Consider the following 20,025-nt stretch of genomic DNA (forward strand, 5'->3'; position numbering starts at 1 on the left):
GCTGTCCTCGTGTAGGCTAGCTGTACTATACTTTAGAACTATCTCGTAGAACCATACATTGATAGGTGGACAACAGCAGACTGGGCTGAGAGTGCAGTGTGGGTTTGAAGCCTCGCAATGTGTACAGGTCCCTGATGTAGTATATATCTTTCCAATCTCTGTACCAGCGATGAAAGTATACCTCACACCGATCATTCTTGGGTCAGATGGGGAAGAATTCGACACGTCTCATAGGTTCTGGTGCCGTAGATGGTGCGAGAGATATGCGATATCTACGGAATATGGGACCTAGATGGATATGGAGTTGCATATTTGCTAGACTAAACGCAAAGACATGTAAGCACTACCATTCCATCGGGCGGGAAGTAGTGAAAACTTATTTGAGACCAATGCAAGATCGTGGTCTAGCAAAGAATGGGAGAAATTTCAATTTCATCGAAGGAGTGGCATCGAGCCAGCGCTCTGGAACGAAGTTCCCAGAATCTGGACAGACCTCCACATTACGATGTTTGATGCATGCCTGCATTATAACAACGATGCCTTCCGGAATATAATAGCCTGCAATGTCGAGGCCTCATGCCGGTGAAGTTCTTTCCAGATATGACGGAATAGGTGCATGAAACCTCAAGCCTTCGCGAAAATTCCGTCTAAAAACGGCAGGTTCTCCAGAGTCGTAAGTTCCAAAGGCTGTTGCGGATCAGGAAATGCTTCTTGAAGTCCCTCAAAGAGTTTCGCTTGAATATCCTGGCGCGATGCCAGTTCCCAAGTCGTGAACCTGGCCGTGTTAGCGGTAGTGTCTGAACCAGTGTTCCTGATCGGACATCCTATGTTACTTCGGAGACTGCTTATTCCTAGCTGCTCTGCTGTCGCCCGAAAGGCGTCGAACTAAGGATCGTCGAGGTAGAGACCCCTGAGAGGATCTCCGGTATTGGTGAAGTCGTTTATAATCGCACCGACGAATCCATATTTTCCTACGCAACGTTCGAGCTCTGTAGTTGCTGCCTCCCCATTGTAAGTTAGAAGAGTCGCAAAGGCAAAGAATCTCTCTCGATACTTTTAACAGTATTCCTCATAGACATACTGATTAGCTGTATGATAGAAATTAATTGCTTCCTCCGCCTTAACGAATGCTTAGGCCGTTGGTTAATTTACTGAAAGTATTTGTGCCCCAATGTTATCAGCATCCATCACCTTCAGTCGAAATGGGGTATCCCCTAGTCGATCGTTGAGGCCCGAAATGAAGGCATGCTTGAAAGTCCTAAGCGTGGTCGATATGCCGGGTGTTGGGAATGGAGTAACCGCATTCTCTCCCAGCGCAATTAATCGAGCTCGCTTCCGCTCTGAATAGAGAGGAGCAAACGTCGACGCTGGTCTGCCTTCGATCTCCAACGTGCTAGATGCAGCCATCTTTTACTTGCACAGAGACCTTGCTAGATGTCGACCAGAAGAGATGTAATGGTCACTGTAGGCCGCTTGTGATAGTAGCCGGGTATTTCGGAGGGTATTTCGGAAGGCATTCCGCGACATCAAGAAGCCCGCAGGCATTTTGGGGGGACCCAGTCTTAAGACCACGCAGTCCTAGAGAGATTTCCAGCGAATGCCGTCCCTATTTGTAGATTGTCATTGCGCCTTTCCAGATAGTTCAGCGGTTAAAGAGGGTCGATGTTCTTACCCCGAGCTTTCTGAAATGCGAACTGATGGGAACAATTAATGAAGTTTCACGTCCCGGTGACAACATCGTGAAGGAGAAGAATAAGGCTGCTGACGACATTCAAGTTTCCCTCTACGAGCTATTCTGTTGAAAGACCTGACAGTACGATCAACACAAACCGGATTGATAGAAGACATTGAAGAAGCTCTGTCTCTTTCAGCTAGTGGTCTAATTGAGAGCAGAGTCGAGCTTCTGAGAATGTCAGAGTTGAACAATGCATTGGATCGACTGAAAGGAGGGGATGTAATGGGCAAGCTTGTTATGATCTCCGATAGCTTCCCTTCAAAACAGTATTTCACAATCTAAAGTCAGTATTTTTGGAGGAATTCTCATCTATCAACTTCTATAATCGTCCACGAGTGAAGTTCGTCCCAGCTAAATTTAAGTCTATCGGGAAGTCACATTCGTCCCGGTCAAATAGGGATAATTCGGATGCCTCCCGGACCAGATTCGGGAATTGAAAAGGCAGAAGTATTGAGGACGTTTCAAACCAAGGGTGCAAACGTGAAGCTTTAGAGCAAGGTACCTATCAACTGACGAGACGCTTGCCTTTCACTATTTAGCCCACCTCTCGAACGAGACTGCTCGAAGCGAGGATTCCCTTTTTATTATTCTCAGGCTTCATCATGACAGATTCATTCGAGGTAAGATTATCCATATGTTTCGTTGTATGCTCACTTCTTTACGCCTTGCAGCTCTATCGCGACCTCATCCACGCGAACCACATACTACACCATCATAGCGTGGTCGATGCCTTTGGCCACATTAGCGTACGACATCCAGCAGACTCTTCACAGTTCATCATGTCCGCCAACATGGCTCCTGCACTAGTCCGTACGCCAGACGACTTGGTCGAATATCGGGTCGAGGATGCACAACCTGCGCACGAGGGTGCCAGACGTGGATTTCTGGAAAGATATATTCATTCAGAGATCTATAAGCGTTTCCCAGATGTGCAGAGCGTTGTCCATGCGCATGCACACCAAGTGCTTCCATACGCGATATCTGGTGTACCATTCCTACCATGTGGTCATATGGCAGGCTTTCTTGGTATGTTTCAACATTGAGAAGACGGATATTCAGCATATACCGAGTACATCAACTGACAACTTCTACTCCAACAATAGGTTCAAAAGTCCCTGTTTACGATATCCAGGAATACTACAAACCCCAAGACTCACATGACCTTTTGGTGAATAGCATTCAACTCGGCGCTAGCCTCGCAAAGTTATTTTCTTCCTCGGAAGCCCAGCTTAGATTTCCCGAACATGAATTCGTCTTGATGCGACGCCACGGCTTCACAACTGTGGGACGTAATATCAAAGACGCGGTCTACCATGCTGTGTACGCGATCCAAAATGCCAACATACTAACAACAAGCCTGTTGGTCCGCGCGGGGTTTGAACAGCTACAGGCAAGGAGTGATGCAAGTAACAGAGCTGAGGTGCTGCATGACATGGAGGGCTTGACAAATGTTCAAATGAGGGACTGCGAACGAAATGTGCGTGGTGGGATTGCGAGGCCTTGGGGGCTGTGGGTGCAAGAGGTCAAGACTTTGCCCTTGTACACGAGCAAAGTCGAGTAGAAATGGGTGTGATCGGCGTATTCTCTGAGTCTGCTAATCATCGAGACTGTCTCAAATACACACATTGAGCTCGTGTCCTGTTGCTCATCTATGCATGGTCACTCTGGACCTTCGAAGTAGGCTCAGCCACTTGGAGTGGTCAACCCTATCTTGTTGAACAAGGACTTGACAAACTTGCTGCCACTCGCAGTACAGAACCGGTGGTTCCCGTCGAAAACTTCAGCTTTGACTGACGGACTGTTCTGATAAAAATAGGTGGTGCACATTCAGCATAGTGCATTTGGCTTTGCAAGTTTGGTGTATGGTTCGAGGTTGTCCAGAATTCATACTCCATATGGACCTACTGTAAGAAGGCAATAATTGTCTTCCTACGTGGGGTCGGTTTTGCGTCCGAGGACGCGTCTCGTATCGCAGACGGCACTCCACGGGGATATAGATATCCGAAGCTATGCGTCAGCAGTGGTACGCATTCTCGCCCATCCGTGTGCTGGATTGGTCACTTCCGAGCTGCCCATTTAAGTGGCCCGCGAGGGACCCCTGGATGAGGTTATTCGTTGATCGCTGCGCCATTTCTCCAGACAAAGGCAACAACTTCTAGTCATGACTATGCCGAGTTCTCTGCAGTATTTGCTCAGCTTAAGTCCGAAAACCCATCCATTCAACGCCGCCCCTTTGGTCATCGGGGTATCATTGCAAAATCCGATCTAGGCAGAACTTGGAGCTTGATTGGAGATAAGGATGAAGCCCAGCTATCGGTCATCGACAATCATCAGATCGACATGGGAATAGCTTGAGCATCGTGGTATTTGAGATGCTTCCAATATGTATTGGTGGAGGTACTTTCTCCAGGTAAGCTGAGTCTCAAGCAACTGTCTATGGTTATGACAATGACGTCGTCTCAGTTGACAAACACAAATCTACGGTGTCTTCATGTAAGTCATGCGCTTGAAGGTAGGTACCCTGCGACTTTGATTGATCAGACCACAGTGGTGGGTGATGAGAGTTAGGTACCGATCCGGGTGTAATAATGGAATCATTTGGCATTACTGAACAAGGTTGCCTGACAAGATTCAGGCCGACGGGCGGCTGAATGTTAGGGTTTTCAGGCTCCCAGGGCAAGGCACGTTAATTCAGTCCAGGCCCCGGGGGCCTCTGGGCCTAAGAAAACCGACCCCACCACTCCACCTCCAAGGAACGTTTTGGCCCCCAATGCACGACGACTGCTGCGACTTTTGTCGAACTAATTGCGCAGGCAAGGTCTACTGCACAGATGTGGCGACGCCGGAGCCGATGTCCTCGACTGTGGCTTTCCAGAGCAAGTAGATTCATGTCCTTTATCCCAAGATCCTTCTGATCCATCGCTACTTAGAGCATACAGAATAACACTTCCCTCTATCGAGTTGCCCATCCATCAAAATCGTGTACCTCGTTATCCCTGATGTAATTCATCCTTGCATAGGATTTTGCATAACCGTCTCTTAAATCATAGAACACATTGGCTGTTCATCAACCTTGGTCGAGCCAATCTGCCTGTTGTACATGATATCATGGCTCGAAACCGTAGAGCCCGTTGAATGCTGTGCTGAAACGAGTGAAAACCTGCAAGCCTGCTCAGGCATAGAATCCGATGTCGGTCCACCTTGTCTTTGACCTTTTCCACCTCATCACGCCTTATCGCGAGTCGACGCACGAACCTCATATGTGTGCAGTCGACGGGTATCTTAGAATGGCCCATGGGGCAAGTGATTCGTAGAGTAACATTGGGAAATGACTACCCATGCGGGGGATAGAGGCGCCCAAACGCCCAACGATGCCAGCAATGCGTTGGATGCGTCCCTAGATGTCTCCGCTGGAATCGCGTTGAAAACTGCAAGGGCTTTGCTTCATCGCCGGCCAGATCCTGAATGATTGCCAGCGCTCGAGTAGCCCGAGTCACGCCAGGGTCGCCCCCCTGCTGGAGGGGAGTCTTCTTGGGTAGAAGTTCCGGTTCGTCGCTGTACCGCGTGCTTGGGACATGTGAATCCCACCAGGACCGTTTTCTCCGTTGTTGTGTGTCCTTGCTGCCCATATCGTTGGCACGGGTCGACCGAATGCTTGTGGTAGACGCAACGACATACGGCATATCTCTCCGTAATTTGATAGCACATGTTGACGCCTTGCAAAAGAAATTGACAGTGGAAGAAACAAAGAGAGAAGATCAACGAGGGAGGTAAGCTCATGAATGAGAAAATCGCATGACTTGAAGCGTGAATAATGGTGTGAAGTCGAACCTACAATTCTGATCGTCGCATGTCTTATAGCAAAGATATCTCGACTGCAGCCTTCGACTCCCACCAATCAGCGACAGGTCAACCTCGACCCAGTCAGACGGAAGGTTCGCAACAATAAGACTCATTTAGATCGGACAAGATATCATCCAATAGCGACACAGAATGAGGGCATTTCCATTTCCAGAAGAGTTGTAGTTGTAGTGTAAGAAGCCACAAAAGCCACACCAAGGCGCATGGTAAGGGCAGGACAGAATCTCCGGAAACCACGTTGAGCCCATGCCACTCTTTTACCAATCAAAAGTCTGGGCAAGTTGTTAGGATAGAAGCAGAGTGCGGCCTTAACTGAAAGTCATCCCGCCAATGGGAATGTCAAGATGGCTTTTGCAAATCATCTGGTGTTGCCTCAACAGTTGGGTCCGAAAGCGTGTATCGAGAGGGAAGCTAGAAAAGATCTCCAAGATGACTCGGTCGACAGAGTAGGCTGATAGTAAGCCCCTCGGCATCAGTTAAGGCTTAGTTTTAGAACCACAGCCAAGGGACCGAAGGTCGTCACCCAAGATGGCGCAAGCCTATAACGGGGGAGAAACACGAGGAGACGTGGCCAAGAGGACCCCTCCAACCAGGAACCCGGCTGGCAATGGCCATGTCCGTCTGAGGAGAGCATTTTTCTGAGGCTGAACTGCGCTTGACTTCGTCCGGAAGGCGGGGCCGTCCATCGCTGAGCTTCAACTCCGTAATAATGAATCACTCTTGCATCGATCCTCTTCCTCCTCTTCTGTCGCGCTAGATTCTCGATCCGAATCCCGCAGGACAGTCTAGTGTATTACGATCCTTGAAGATGGATCAGAGAAGGTCATTTCGAGTCAACTGTTGGATCACAAATCACGAGAATACGGAAGAGCACAATGGCAGCCTGCAGTCCCGCTACGGTTCCAACGGGGGCGGACGTCGCGCAACGAATCATGAGGAATTGCTACATCCCCGCAAGTGATCAGATGTTCATGACATGGCGTGGCAAAATCACCATGTCGTTGACTGCATCAAATTCTATAGAAGTGGCAAGTGACCTTCAACTTCATGGGAGAGCATAGGCCAAGATGCAATGATGACAAAAGCCACTAGGTCATGTATGAAGAGGTGAGACTGCATGTGACTTGATCAATCCTATATTTTTTGATTTCGTAGATTTGGCCCTCCTTGTATAGCTAGCAGAGCTAGGTATCTAGGCAGCTAATGCTTGATCCTGCAAGTCGATGTGTTGAGTAATCCCTTGCCCCAAGATTGCTCGCCTATCACAGCTCAGAAGGCTGAGAGTCTCTTCAAAAGGCGTTTCAGCTGTGTTATTGGCTCGCTCGTACGCCACGGATCCTAAGGGTCTAAAGTCAGACTTGGACTCAATTCCCGCGCGACGACGAGCTTGGATATACCAATGAAGCTTCCAAGATGTTTTGCATCTGCTATTTTCGCCCGATAGCCAACCTTTGCTCTAACCTGGCCTAGCACAAGGCTGAATCGATGCTCCTTACAAGTCAGACTTAAGTCTAAGGCCGATTCTAGCAACAGATCGCAGAAGAGGTCCATCATACCGATTGTTTCTGAGGCGGGACGTTCCGAACGCCGTATGAAGATACGAATTGGCCCTACCAGCCTCGCCTAGGGCCACAACTAAAAGCGTCAATGGCGTGATGACTTCTTCTCCAGCCATACATGTTCCAGAACAATCGATTCATACGTATTCCTCTCAACATCGATCACGGATTGTCGCGTCACATCTACCCTGTCCTCGAGACACTGCCACTAACTAGCATGAAATAGCCAGTCGGTGTCCGGGTTGGGAACTGCGAAATTGGGTATCAAAGCACCATTGATCAACGAAATATCGGGGGCTGCTTCGCCCATTGACTGCGGTTGGGGGGTTTCCAGCATCTCCTGACCAATCGGAGGCCGTGGAAAGTTGAAGAGGTCGAAAACATCGAGATACTCGAGCTCGTTAGGGGCTGGAGTATTGGCCCTAGTCGGATGGTATGACTTGATAACAGCAGCATGGGGCTGGCGAGATATCAGAAAGTCAAGATCATAAGCACACCTGAATTGCGATATGAGCATTATAACCAGTGAACATGAGCAGAAGCCTTACCTTCGCATGTCGGCCAGTATCTTCACCGTCGACGGTGTCACTCTCTCTCCGGTCACTCCACTTGTCTTCTGCGACTGGCGATACTCTTCCAACACTCTGCTGAGAATTTCACTATACCTTTTTGCAACTTGCCACTGTTCTCCCATCTCCGAAAGAGTGGCAACAAGTGAGTCGATGTCGGGGTCCACTTCATGATCCATAGTGGAGCCATGAACCAGTGTGACACGAGCTCCAACCCAGACGGCAAATGCAAAAGGAGGTCCAAGTTTATCAAGCAGGTTACTGAGCCTGACAAAATGACACAACTGGCGTAAATTGTCGACACCTGATACACATCGCTGCATGGCGCTGTAAGATGATGAGAAGATCGGCGATGTCTGGCTTGGGTATGCTGCCGACGAATTCAGCCGGATCACGGTGAGATAGTATGCCGCATGCAGCATCACCCACCCGCAGCTGATATTCTTAGCGGGAACATTGCTTTTGATGTATCGAGTGACGCTTGCGAAATCATCTGGCAGACTGAAGTGCCATGCATTCAAATCGCTATCAAGTGCACGATAGGATGACTGCCATTGTTCTACATCAGACAGAGAACCAATATCGACAGGTCGTTTCAGAAACTGATGCACCTGACCCAGAATAGCCATAAGCTCACAATGGTAGGAAAAGTGCCCGTGATTATCCGCGAGTGCAGTCGCATACCGTGTGCGTTCCTGCGGTCGAAACCATCTGGTCTCGACGAACTTGTTGGCAGCGAAAAGATCATCTCGACAGGGCAGTTTGCGGTCCACCTCCCTTTCATCCAGCGCAAAATCGAAAGCAGTAGCCACAGTGGCATACCTGTCCAGGATATAGATGGCCCAAAACAAGCGGCGTCGCTCCTCATCCTCGATCCAGGTTTTTGGCTCGGCCAACACGCAGGCCCTCAACGTCGCAATAGAAGGATACATTGGTGAAGTTCGGGAGGAGGTGGGCTCCATCGCAAGACCGAGTTGAACCATACTTCTGCTAATCAGAGCCAGCAGATTCCATGCAGGTGGCCCATTAGTCGTTCCAGTGATGTCCAGAGCAAGGATTATCAGAGCTTGCAAGGCTCGGACGTTTGAGTTCTCTAGGCCGAACAATTGAACACGTTGCTTTGACGTATCATGATAATGCTGTCTGCTTTGAGTAGTGAGTCGAGGGTCGGTTGAGAAACGGAGAGTTGTTGCAACTATTGCATGTAACAAGACCCTGTCTGGCTCGTCCAAGGCTGAAGGTCCAAATAGCGTATCGAGCGTGCTTTTTCGATCAAGCAAAGGAAACCAGACATTGATGTGCTTGAAGTAAAGATCAACGAAGGAATATAGCATGTCATATGGCGGAAGCAATGCAAAGCGGTCATTGAGAGATTGTGTACCATGGTATGCACCAGCCGAGTGAGGTGAAGTGAGGGATTGTGCAGAGGGAGTATAGTAGCTCGAAGCCTGTATGCCTTGGCTGTCCGGAAGGGGTTGTGATTGAAACCCTGAAAGGCACTGCAAGGAATTCTGGCGGGATGTCGAAGGCTTGAGCGTGGGATCAAGAACTTGAGGCTGGTTCTGGAAGGTGCCATCAATACCGAAGTGCGTTGCCTGCGGTTCGAAGATAGCTCGATGCTGATGCTCAGGGCTAACAGCCTGATCGTTAGGGTGGGTAATGTTATCCTTGACCCCAGATATAGAAGCCTTGGAACTGGGGCCACACGATGCTTTGAGATGCTCAGCTAGCTGCCGACCTTGCTCATGAAGAAGAGTCTCGAGCTCGTCAAGCCTTGCTTCAAGCTCACGTCCATAGCCTGCCCTTAGGCCGGGCTTTTTCCTCTCTTTATATTCGCATGGATTATCATTTCTAGAACACCACCCACAGGCGGGCTGGGCGCGATCTGGAAGGTTAGTGAGTGATGTCAGGTGATACCTGCACAGATGGACATACCACACTTGACCTTTCGTTGTTTACATGCTTCGCATCTACCAGGTATGGGCATCAGCAACCTCTGGACTTGGAGCACAATCGCAATTTTGAGATGGGGACATGGCGAGCAAAGAATATGACGACAGATGGAGGTTGTCAGATGATGCTTACGTGACATTCATAGCCCTTTTACGTTTCTTGGATGCATCCCTCTCATCTTCAGACCCAGAATCTGAGTGAGAGGTCGAGGCCGACGATCGGCGGGGACGCGATTGAGCGGCCAGATTGCCATTGTTGCCATACAGAAGGTAATTGGGATCATTCATGGTGGATTCGGTTCTGCCCACCATGATGACATTATCCCGCGAAGGTGAAAGGAGGATCTCGGAGCGACATTGTCTGATGACCGAAGCTGTAAGAAATTAGGAGGAGGGATTGGCGGAATCACGTGCGTGAGATCTGTGTCATGTGACCTTGGCACTTTGTTCTTCGGACAAATACGAAAACCGACATGCTGCTTTACGCCTCCCGGTCTTCAATGTACCGATCAGCCGAACGAAATAGTGGCCATCTTCACTTCATACGAAAAGCTACGTGTCTTGGAAACGGTGTGCGGGCCTTGGGATATAGCTTCTCCAACAAGCCCGAACTGTTTATTAGAATTGTGTTCTTCATCAATGGATGTTCTTCTCTTCGCTTTCATGACCGATAGTTTATCCAATAGTCAGGACATATAGGTACAGTTTGCTTCGTCTCTTGAGAGACACCACTCTTTCATCATGGCCACTATCAAAGACTTTCCCATCATTAAGACTGTACGAACTTTTGTGATCCAAGGTGTTGGGTCGGGTGGTGATTATCACAATGTCAAAGGTGGCCACTGGCTCATCGATAACAAAATCGCCACGCCAATGTCGAAATGGGAGAAATACCGGCAGTCCAGGACGTCATTTGGTATCAATGTCTTGGGATCATTTTGCGTCGAGATAGAGGCCACGGACGGAACCAAGGGCTTTGCTACTGGATTTGGAGGGCCGCCTGGCTGCTGGCTGGTCCAACAGCATTTCGAGAGATTTCTCATTGGCCGTGATCCACGGGATCTCAATGACATCTATGAGCAAATGTATCGAGCTTCCATGTTCTATGGCCGCAAAGGACTACCAGTCGCCGTGATCTCAGTCCTAGATCTGGCTCTGTGGGATCTTCTGGGAAAGATCCGAAACGAGCCAGTCTACAAGATGATTGGTGGAGCAACACGAGACAAGCTACATTTCTATTGTACAGGCCCTGAGCCTGCTGCAGCCAAGAAGATGGGCTTCTCTGGCGGTAAGGTTCCATTGCCCTACAGTCCAGAGGAGCCTGAGAGTTTGAAGAAGAACATCGAGTTCCTCAAAAACCACCGCCAAGACATCGGGCCTGATTTCCCCCTGCGGGTCGACTGCTGGATGTCTTTGAATGTGCAATATACCATTGAGTTGGTCTCAGAAGCCAAGAGACAGGATATCGGAGTCGATTGGTGGGAGGAGGTTCTTTCACCAGATGACTTCGACGGATTTGCGTTACTGAAGAGGGCCCATCCTGATACCAAGTTCACCACCGGTGTAAGCTTTGCCCCTAACATGAAAAAGCGCCAGGACTGACCCGAAATAGGAACATGAATATTCCCGGTATGGATTCCGAAAATTGGTTGAAGGCCGAAATGTAGATATCATTCAGCCTGATGTCATGTGGCTGGGAGGTCTCACTGAGCTACTCAAGGTGTCCGCGCTGGCGGCAGCATATGACATTCCAGTTGTTCCACACGCTTCAGGCCCGTACTCGTACCACTTTGTCGTCAGCCAGCATAACTCACCATTCCAAGAATATTTGGCCAACAGTCCGGATGGCAAGAGTGTCCAACCTGTCTTTGGAGACCTGTTTCTGAATGAACCAATTCCTGAGCATGGATATCTCGATGTCAGTGTGTTGGACAAACCAGGCTTTGGTTTGGAGTTGAACCCAAACGCTCGTTTGGTCGACGCCACAAACCTCCTAGGCTTTGCACCCCAAAAGTCGTTGTCGTTGCCGGTCGAAACAAATGGTGAGACCAAGGTTAATGGAAACCATGTTTAGGCGAACAGGTCGAAGGTCCAACAGAGCTCAAGTGAGGCGTTTGCTCAGAGGGACAAGGTGACGTGAACGCTTAACTTTTGGTGAGCGAATCGTTGTGGTTGGCTGGGTGTCAATGCATCCGCATCCTGAGAAGGACCATGGAAAGGGGACATGTGCCGAATACTGCAAGCGAATGCAACGCTTCATTGCCTGGATTTCACTCTGAAAGCGCTCGTAGCTGTTCAGGCACATCGGGGATCTGATCTAGAAAATAGAGGCCGCCGCGCAGCTCGAATCGCATGAGACGTCGGCCTCGATCCTGGACAATGAGGCTGCCATCATCATGCTCGACCAGCTTGAGGTGAACTCCTTTCGCTCGTTTCAGCTGAGACCATGAAATCAGATTGACGCCAGCCTCAGGGATATGAGACACATTCTTGAGAGTAAGCCGGTAAACTGAGCGGGTTCGCGGTCCTCCACCCTGGTCATCCGAAGCTAGCTTTACAGCCCCGGTTGAGGGAAGAGTGAATGTGACATCTCCAGCGCCAACGATGGCAATGGGATTAGGTCCAAAATATCCGACCGCCCTCGGGTCCACTCGGTTATTGTACGGGTTGAGTCGGTCGTAGCCATGTAGCAGTGAGCGATTAGTACATACGTGAGTGGTGGCACCAGTATCGAAAATCCAATCAGTATTAGTAGCTGTTTTACGCATCGCGTCCGTTGGTGTTGGTAGTGATTTGGGTATTGGCCCTGGAGCCAGTATCACCCCGGTGTCAGCAGGTGGTGGCGTCGATGGTTCTTTCTATCGTGGAAGGGTCAAAACCGCGTCAAGCGCCACAGGTTAAAGCAAACGTGTGGGAAGATACCTTTAGGTGTTGGTAACGAATGATTGTCGCGTCATCCTGGCGATGGATTGAGATGCGAGGCGTCATAGACTGATGATCAATATCGATTAGCCGAGCTTTGCCACAGTCATGATATACTCACCAAAGCCCCCAGAAAAGTTATCATTCCAGATACAGTGACCAGAGCCTGGATTTTGGAGGATCCTTGACGCGCCATTCGTGCGTAGTGAAGGTCGCCGCTCGTAAGTTAAGCGTCTATGATAATCCAATTCCAACCACTAACTCAGATGCGGACCACATCGGACGACCCTGTTACCTAGACTTATCGTCAGATGTATCCCAATGAAGTTGTCGTCCACGTGTGATGCCTAAGATTTCAAATCCGTGGCCAAGAATTCTGTGGGTTAGCTTTACTATTGCTAGCGGCCGAGGGTGCCGGGGGGCGAGGGGCGTGCTGCGAGCTTAAGATTTTCTTTCAGGCACCCGGCCAACAGTAGATTGAAGATCTGGCATAGGCGATGACGCTTGAAACCTTGACTGGTCCACTCGTATCTTGAACCTAGGATTGGGGGAGAGTTCTCCCCCGCCTCGGCTTTTCTTGACCCGGAAGCGAAACATCATCCTGAGAGTTTGAACTTCGAGCAAGAATGTAAAGTTGTCTTTCAGCTCTTTGCTTTTGGTATCCGGATATACCACGGAGACGAAGTACGATGTCTGTAACTGGTAAAAGATAGGTGCATGTGCCGCGACATTTGGCATTCGAACACCACAACGCATCCTCCACCCGACGACTAGCATCAAGCTCGATCATCATCACTCAGCATTGACAAGGGGGGAACCATTCTAGATGCCTCTTCCGCCCCTTCTGTCTAGCCATGTTGTCGCCATCACGGGGGGTCTTACAGGCATCGGAAGGGCAATTGCAATACTGTTCCTCTCCCACAGGGCCAAAGTCTCCATCAACTATCTCTCCTCACACAACAAAGACGAAGAAATCCTCCTCAATTCACTTCGGACGGATGCTTTGGATGCAATACGGTCTCGCGATCCATCCTCGTCAATTCAGACGGAGGATGAAGTCCCCTTGCTGACCGTCGCGGGGGATATATCCCAGCCGGGGACAGGACAGGACCTAGTGGCAAAGACAGTTGCACAGTTCGGGAGGCTGGACACCTTTGTGTCGAATGCTGGGATCTGCAAATTTGAGGAATTCCTGGATATCGTCCCAGAGTCTTTCCAAAGACATCTGGACACCAACCTCTCTGGATCTTTCTACGCTGTCCAAGCTGCCGCTAGGCAGATGACCAAGCAGCAGCCCCAAGGTGGATCCATTATTGGAATTTCAAGCATTTCTGCTCTCGTCGGCGGAGCTCAACAATGCCACTATACCCCAACAAAGGCGGGTATCTTGTCTCTTATGCAGTCTACTGCCACGGCATTGGGGAGGTACAATATCAGGTGTAATGCTTTGCTACCGGGAACCATCCGCACTCAGTTGAACGATGATGACCTGAAGGACGGCAGTGACAAGAAAGCGTATATGGAAGACAGGATCCCTCTAGGAAGACTTGGTCGGCCGGATGACATGGCTGGTCCAGCATTGTTTCTGGCCTGTGGTGAATTATCGTCTTATGTCACCGGAGCCACATTGCTGGTGGATGGAGGCGCATTTGTCAACTTCCAATAATTCAGATTCACACATGTCAGTCCATTGCAAGGTTATAAGCTTTGATCGCCGTCCCTGACCATATCTGAGCCCTTGATTTGGTGTCCAGATCACGGGAATCGAGCATTCCTTCCACCAGATCATGCCAATACTGCCATGACTTCTGAATTCCCATTCCTCCAAGATTGACTACCGGCCAATCCGAGCCAAACAATATCCGGGAAGGCGTGAAGGCGTCAAAGATGACATCTGCCCATGGTTTAGTCTGCGTCAACATCTCTTCGATGTCCAACGGATTATTCTCGTCTTGCGGTGGCAGTTCCGTCATCCATCCGGACAGCTTCATGTATGCAAAGGGATATTTGGCCAGTTGCTCCACGTGCCTTTTCCACTCCACGTACTGAGGATGTGCATTCTGTATATCTGTCGCCGTGAGAGCCATATTGGGCTTGCAGAAATGGTCCAGAATGACTCTGACGTGGCTGCCAAAGTCTTGTAGTCGTTGCAATAGCTCCACTGCTTCTACCAGCTGGTGCATGCCACCCCGATGTGAATCAACGCCAAGGTCGAACGACAGGCCTTTCTCTCCCATATATCGTAGTCCATCGACAAACTCGGGCTGCAACATTACACCTGGTTTTTTGTCTTGTAGGAGATATCTGAATCCGCTGAGCCTTTTGGGAATCCCAGCTTCGGCAAACTTAGACTCCAATTCTTCCACGTACTGCTTCAGTAGAGTTAGGCCAGCAGGAATTGGTGCCCAAGGTACGACTCCTAGGACTAGCTTGCTGTCTTCAGTTGAGTGACCTTCACCTCCAATGGGCGTTCCTTTCGCAATTCGGATCAAGAAATCCACTTCGTCATAAGGGGCTTGCCATTCCGTGCTCTCTAGACCGGACTTGCGATCAGTCTCCAGGAAGACAAATCCAACCAGGTTGGCTTGTTCACCTGCGGCAGCTTTATATTCGTCAACACTGTTTTGTCGATTGAGCGGGAAGTCTTCAGCAAGGTCTGTGGCCCAAGCCAACGATGGGATGTGTGTCTTTGCGTACAAGTGGATATGAGAATCGATGATCGGGAATGCTCCGGAATCACAACGTTGAGACCCCATGGTACACGAACTGACCAGAATGTTTCCTCAAAATTGACACCTGGCCATCCCGCAAAACGTTCATAGCTGTCATGAAGAGAGGTGGGGGAACAGAGACTACGGATTCTCCCAGCCATGGTGGGTTACACAAGGATTTTCTAAATACGAACACAAACACGTCGTCCACTCGGCACTCGGTGTGAGTGGCTCCGATTTGGCTGGGTTCATCACGCGAGACACCATAGCATCTTACGTGGCAATAAACTTTCTGATTTGTCTCTGACGAGTGGGAGAGTTCTCTAAGCGCTCCAATCCCCATTTTGCTTCAGGTTCGATTTGGTTCCAGCTTGCATCCTCTTCCTCTCCGACTCCAAAGTCCACGGTACATAGGTATGTCCGAGGGGTATATTGGTGTTTTCAAAGCGCGTTCCATGAAGCAAATGTTCCAAACATGACTCATAGCTGTCTCTTGCATAGGCCTCCGGATCATGACCCCAGACCCATCGTCCAATCTTGAAGAAACCGATTTTCGATTTATCGGTTGATCCATTCTTGGGCTCGAGATCCACGTTATGCAGTTCCTCCCGATTCAAGAATCCTGTTTGCTGGAGTATGCTTACTCTCTCGAATCTGTCATCAATCTGATTAGATACAAAACATACCATGATTCAATCAGTGGGGAAGTAAGCTTACCTCAGGTTGTTGTGGACTTTAGTGGCATGGCAAACGCCCTTCTTGCCTCCAATTCTGAGACACTCTGCTAGAGATATGGCATCCTCAATGCCTTGGACTGCACCATTTCCAGCTGTCGGGAGAAAAGCGTGTGCAGAATCTCCCAAGCGCACAAGCCTGCCTCTGTCTGATGTCCACTGCGGTGACCCGTCACGCCATCTCAATTTCCAGTCTACTACCCCTGCTGGGGCTTGTCGAATGAAATCAAGAACTGCTGGATCCCATTCGCCGTTGGCTTTTTCTAAATAAGGGATGAGATCTGATGGGTCTTTCAGATTTGACCAGGACTCTTTTGCGTCACTGTAGTCCTGTACAAGGAGGATGAGTAGGTACTCGTTTCATCGATATGCGTGTAGATGTGATACTTACGGGATGAGTGAAGCAAAAAGCAACATAATCAGGCGTCAAGAATAAAATGAGATGAATATCGCTGCCGACATACACTCGAAATTGAGGTCTCTGACCGATGTTTTTCAACAATGAGGAAGCCGGTGAGCCATCACGAATACTGGAGCGAGGAAAGGCCAGTCGAGACACGGCATAGCCACTATCTTGAACAGTGATCTCAGGACCCGTATTGAATCCAGAGATCTTCGACCCAATACCATCGGCACCGATGCAGACATCGCAGGTATATTCCTTTCCTGACTTGGTCTTGACAATGACAAACGAATCGTATTCAGAGACAGAGACAACACCATCATTGTACAGAATTGGGATGTTAAGTCGCTCGGCCTGGTCAAGCTGCATCCGCGCGTAGACAGGTCGACGTTTGAGGAATGATATATTGACGTCTGGTGCTGAATGAGGAGTGTTCGTTCGCTTCCACTCCGGTACTGTCGAATAAATCTCCTGTCCAGATGGTGTGTAGACATGAGTCGTACAGTCATAAATGCATTTGTGGTAATCGACATGCATGCTAGGGTAGTCCTTCAGTGTGGTCAATGCAGATGGCGTAATGGTGAAGAAGTCACCTAGACACTCCAATTAGCATCCAGTGCCTTCTTGAACCGGAGAAGGAAATGTACATACCCAATGGTGAGAGCTCTTCAGCTTTTTCAAGAACTGTGACATCGCAGCCTTTTCGCCAACATTCTATCGCTGCTTGGAGACCCGCAACACCTGCGCCGATAACGACCACGTTGATGCCGTTTTCAGGGTGTCTCTTGACACCGTCAATGGAAGAGGCACTGATGTTCGAATCGATCATGATCGCGCTTCATCAACAAGTAGGAAAAGCTCGAGAAGAGTAGTCGAGGCTGGTTCGGACTTTATCCGTAATGATACATGTGCTTTCAGAATACAAAATGCATATAGATCGATTTATGTCCCTGGGCGCATCCCTATCAACTTGTCCATGCTGAGAAGTGACAAAGCACAGCTCCGAGTCGCCACCGTCCCACATCATCCCCATCGTGTTTTGACTTGTGGGGTGTTATTGATGAAATAGTTCGACGTTTCGCGACAATTAGGCTGTCGAAGATCCCATCAAAGATTGGGTGGTGTACAGAGGGCGCTCGATTGGCTGCTGGAACATTACACTTTACCTTTCTGAGAGAACCACATATCATGTTCTACCACGACAAGAGCAATTAGCTTTCGGCTCCAGAGAGGACGCAAGTCGCCTCTGCACTATGCCAATTAAAGAGAACTTCATATAATGTTCTCAGTTGTAGGGGCCTAACTTTTGCGGGGACGTTACCCATATCTTTACGGGGTAGGGAATGGTAGCCGGCTACCATCTGTGCCCCGGAAGAATAATCGTATTGTTACTATAATCTGAGCAGCACGAGATATCAACAGTCCCACATTGAACCTTTAGTCAGGCCCGCAGAGCTAGGTCTGGGGTCTTCTGTATGACTGTCAGGCTGTAGACATATATATATGCTCTTCTTGTGTTAAGACTGGTGCACATCTTGTGAACAAAACTCTCATGTTTATAACAGCGCTTTGCAGAATATTACGGTAAAATGAAGCTTCAGAGTTCAGCAGCTAGCAATGGCAACCGGCCAGAAACTGTGTTGGTTGAGGACTTAAAAGCACAATCTTCAGAAAAAGACTGGACAGATCCAGTCCATACCGATTTGGTATATGATGACATCGAGCATGAGCCGGAGCTGCATACCAGAACTTGGATTGCGTTAGCTTCCATGTGGCTCTACAACTATGTCATTGTGTTTGCCTTGTTGTCGCCCCCAGCTGTGGTATGTCTCTAAGTGGAAGGAAAGTTCAGATGGTGAAGCATCAGTTAACCTCAATGATAATAGATCTCGTACATAGGTTCCAGTCTGGATGCAACAGACGTGCAGATATGGGTTTTGAGCTCCCTCACGCTGCCACAAGCCGTTTTGGCACCTCTTCTTTCATCAATTTCGGATGTCTTTCAAATCCGCAAGGTACTGATGATCCTGCTGATTGCGATTTCGTTCGTCGGCGCTGCCATAGCACCTGGGTCGCAAAGCATATCCAGGCTCATCGGCGCACAAGTAATGATCTCGTTTGGATTTTCGGCCGCGCCTCTTGGCTATGCAATCCCTAGTGAGATATTGCCGAGGAAATGGAGGCCAAGTGAGTGACAACATTTTTGATGACAGACAAATCATCTCTAACTATGCTCAAGTGGGCCAAGTCTGGATCAATATTGCAGCAGCATTGGCTTCGTGTACTGGACCACTCATAATCGGGGCCCTGACCAAAGCGAACCCAGTCGATGGATGGCGTAAATTCTGGGTATATTCTCTCTAATGTTACAGTAAAGACCAATGTTGACCTGTGCTAGTGGATTCAAATGGGGCTCTGGGGTGCATGTGGCTTAGGAATTCTGTTTGGCTATCGACCTCCGAAAAGGCATACCCGTCTTGATCACTTGGGATTCCTCCAAAAAATCTCACACCTTGACCTACCAGGCTATGTGCTGTTTGCCGCTGGGCTAAGCTTGTTCTTGGTTGGCCTCACCCTTGGTGGCGAACAGTACGCTTGGACAAACTCACGCGTCCTTGGAACCCTGGTAACTGGTCTGGTTGTCCTCCTGTGCTTTGGCATCTATGAGTGGAAAGGAACCTCGACGGGTTTCTTACATCATGACCTGTTCAGGGGTGACCATGGAATGGGCCGAACATTTGCGATCTCCGTCTGGCTGATTTTCGCCGAGGGTATCTTGTTATTCTCTTATGTCGGCTTCTATCCAATCCTGTGAGTGGTCATTTGGAAAAGGGCTCGGAGATGTCTAGTTGCTGACAATTCCAGAAATCTCTCTCTTTTCGAACAAGATCCATTCGTACTAGTCGCACGCCAGCAGCCGTACTGGATTGCTTGTTTGCTGTCAACTCCTGTATGGGGCTTGATCAGTACTCGTCTGAGGAGACTCAAAGAACCTCTGACAGTAGCTTTCCTGACTTTCACGGGAGGTATTGTTGGCCTGAGTACAATCCAACCAGATGATGACACCAGTACTCTCGCCTTCGCCGGGCTAGCAGGGGTTGGCTTTGGCGGGTTGATCATCATCATTATTGCCATGGTTCAATTGTCCACACCACACCACCTTATCGCGACGGCCACGGCTGTCACGGTCTCATCGCGGTCTGTTGCAGCAGCAGTCTTCACTGCAATATATGCCACCGCCTTCACGCATCGCCTGAAACAGAAGCTGCCGAGTTACATTGCAGTCGCAGCTCTGAAGGCTGGTCTCCCTGCGACATCTGTGGAAGGGTTTGTCACTGCACTGGTTGGAAACAATCAGGCTGGATTAGCCAATATCGAAGGGCTGACACCTAGCATCATCTCCGCTGGGATTACTGCCCTGAAGCAGGCTTATGCTGATTCCGTCAGAGTTGTCTTCATTATTGCGGCACCCTTTGGTGTGGTTGCGGCAATCTCATGCTGGTTCACTTCTGACATGAGAAAGACAATGAATTACAAGGTTGACGCTCCGGTGGAGAATTTGAAGTCGAAGATGACAGA

General features: G+C 49.3%; 4 protein-coding genes across 4 annotated transcripts; 1 reads left to right on the forward strand and 3 right to left on the reverse strand.

The window, feature by feature from the left end:
* Positions 1-624: 624 nt before the first annotated feature.
* Positions 625-1,407, reverse strand: PV10_05208 (uncharacterized protein; the record flags this gene model as incomplete). The annotated part of the gene is made up of 2 exons (XM_016369837.1): positions 625-885; positions 1,153-1,407. The coding sequence occupies 2 exons, from the start codon at positions 1,405-1,407 to the stop codon at positions 625-627; spliced, it is 516 nt and encodes a 171-aa protein (XP_016225625.1).
* Positions 1,408-2,337: 930 nt separating this feature from the next.
* PV10_05209 (uncharacterized protein) lies at positions 2,338-3,296 on the forward strand (the record flags this gene model as incomplete). Its single annotated transcript, XM_016369838.1, has 3 exons — positions 2,338-2,355; positions 2,407-2,761; positions 2,839-3,296. 3 exons carry the CDS (start codon positions 2,338-2,340, stop codon positions 3,294-3,296), a joined length of 831 nt encoding a protein of 276 aa, XP_016225626.1.
* Positions 3,297-7,030: 3,734 nt separating this feature from the next.
* Positions 7,031-9,992, reverse strand: PV10_05210 (uncharacterized protein). The gene is made up of 4 exons (XM_016369839.1): positions 9,810-9,992; positions 9,660-9,694; positions 7,704-9,609; positions 7,031-7,652 (listed from the first exon to the last, which is right to left on the reverse strand). Exons 1-4 carry the CDS (start codon positions 9,986-9,988, stop codon positions 7,364-7,366), a joined length of 2,409 nt encoding a protein of 802 aa, XP_016225627.1. The 5' UTR covers positions 9,989-9,992; the 3' UTR covers positions 7,031-7,363.
* A 4,288-nt stretch (positions 9,993-14,280) lies between these two features.
* PV10_05211 (uncharacterized protein) lies at positions 14,281-15,354 on the reverse strand (the record flags this gene model as incomplete). Its single annotated transcript, XM_016369840.1, has 1 exon — positions 14,281-15,354. One exon carries the CDS (start codon positions 15,352-15,354, stop codon positions 14,281-14,283), a length of 1,074 nt encoding a protein of 357 aa, XP_016225628.1.
* Positions 15,355-20,025: the final 4,671 nt, after the last annotated feature.

Source organism: Exophiala mesophila, assembly GCF_000836275.1.
Source record: "Exophiala mesophila strain CBS 40295 unplaced genomic scaffold supercont1.3, whole genome shotgun sequence".
Lineage (NCBI taxonomy): Eukaryota > Fungi > Ascomycota > Eurotiomycetes > Chaetothyriales > Herpotrichiellaceae > Exophiala > Exophiala mesophila.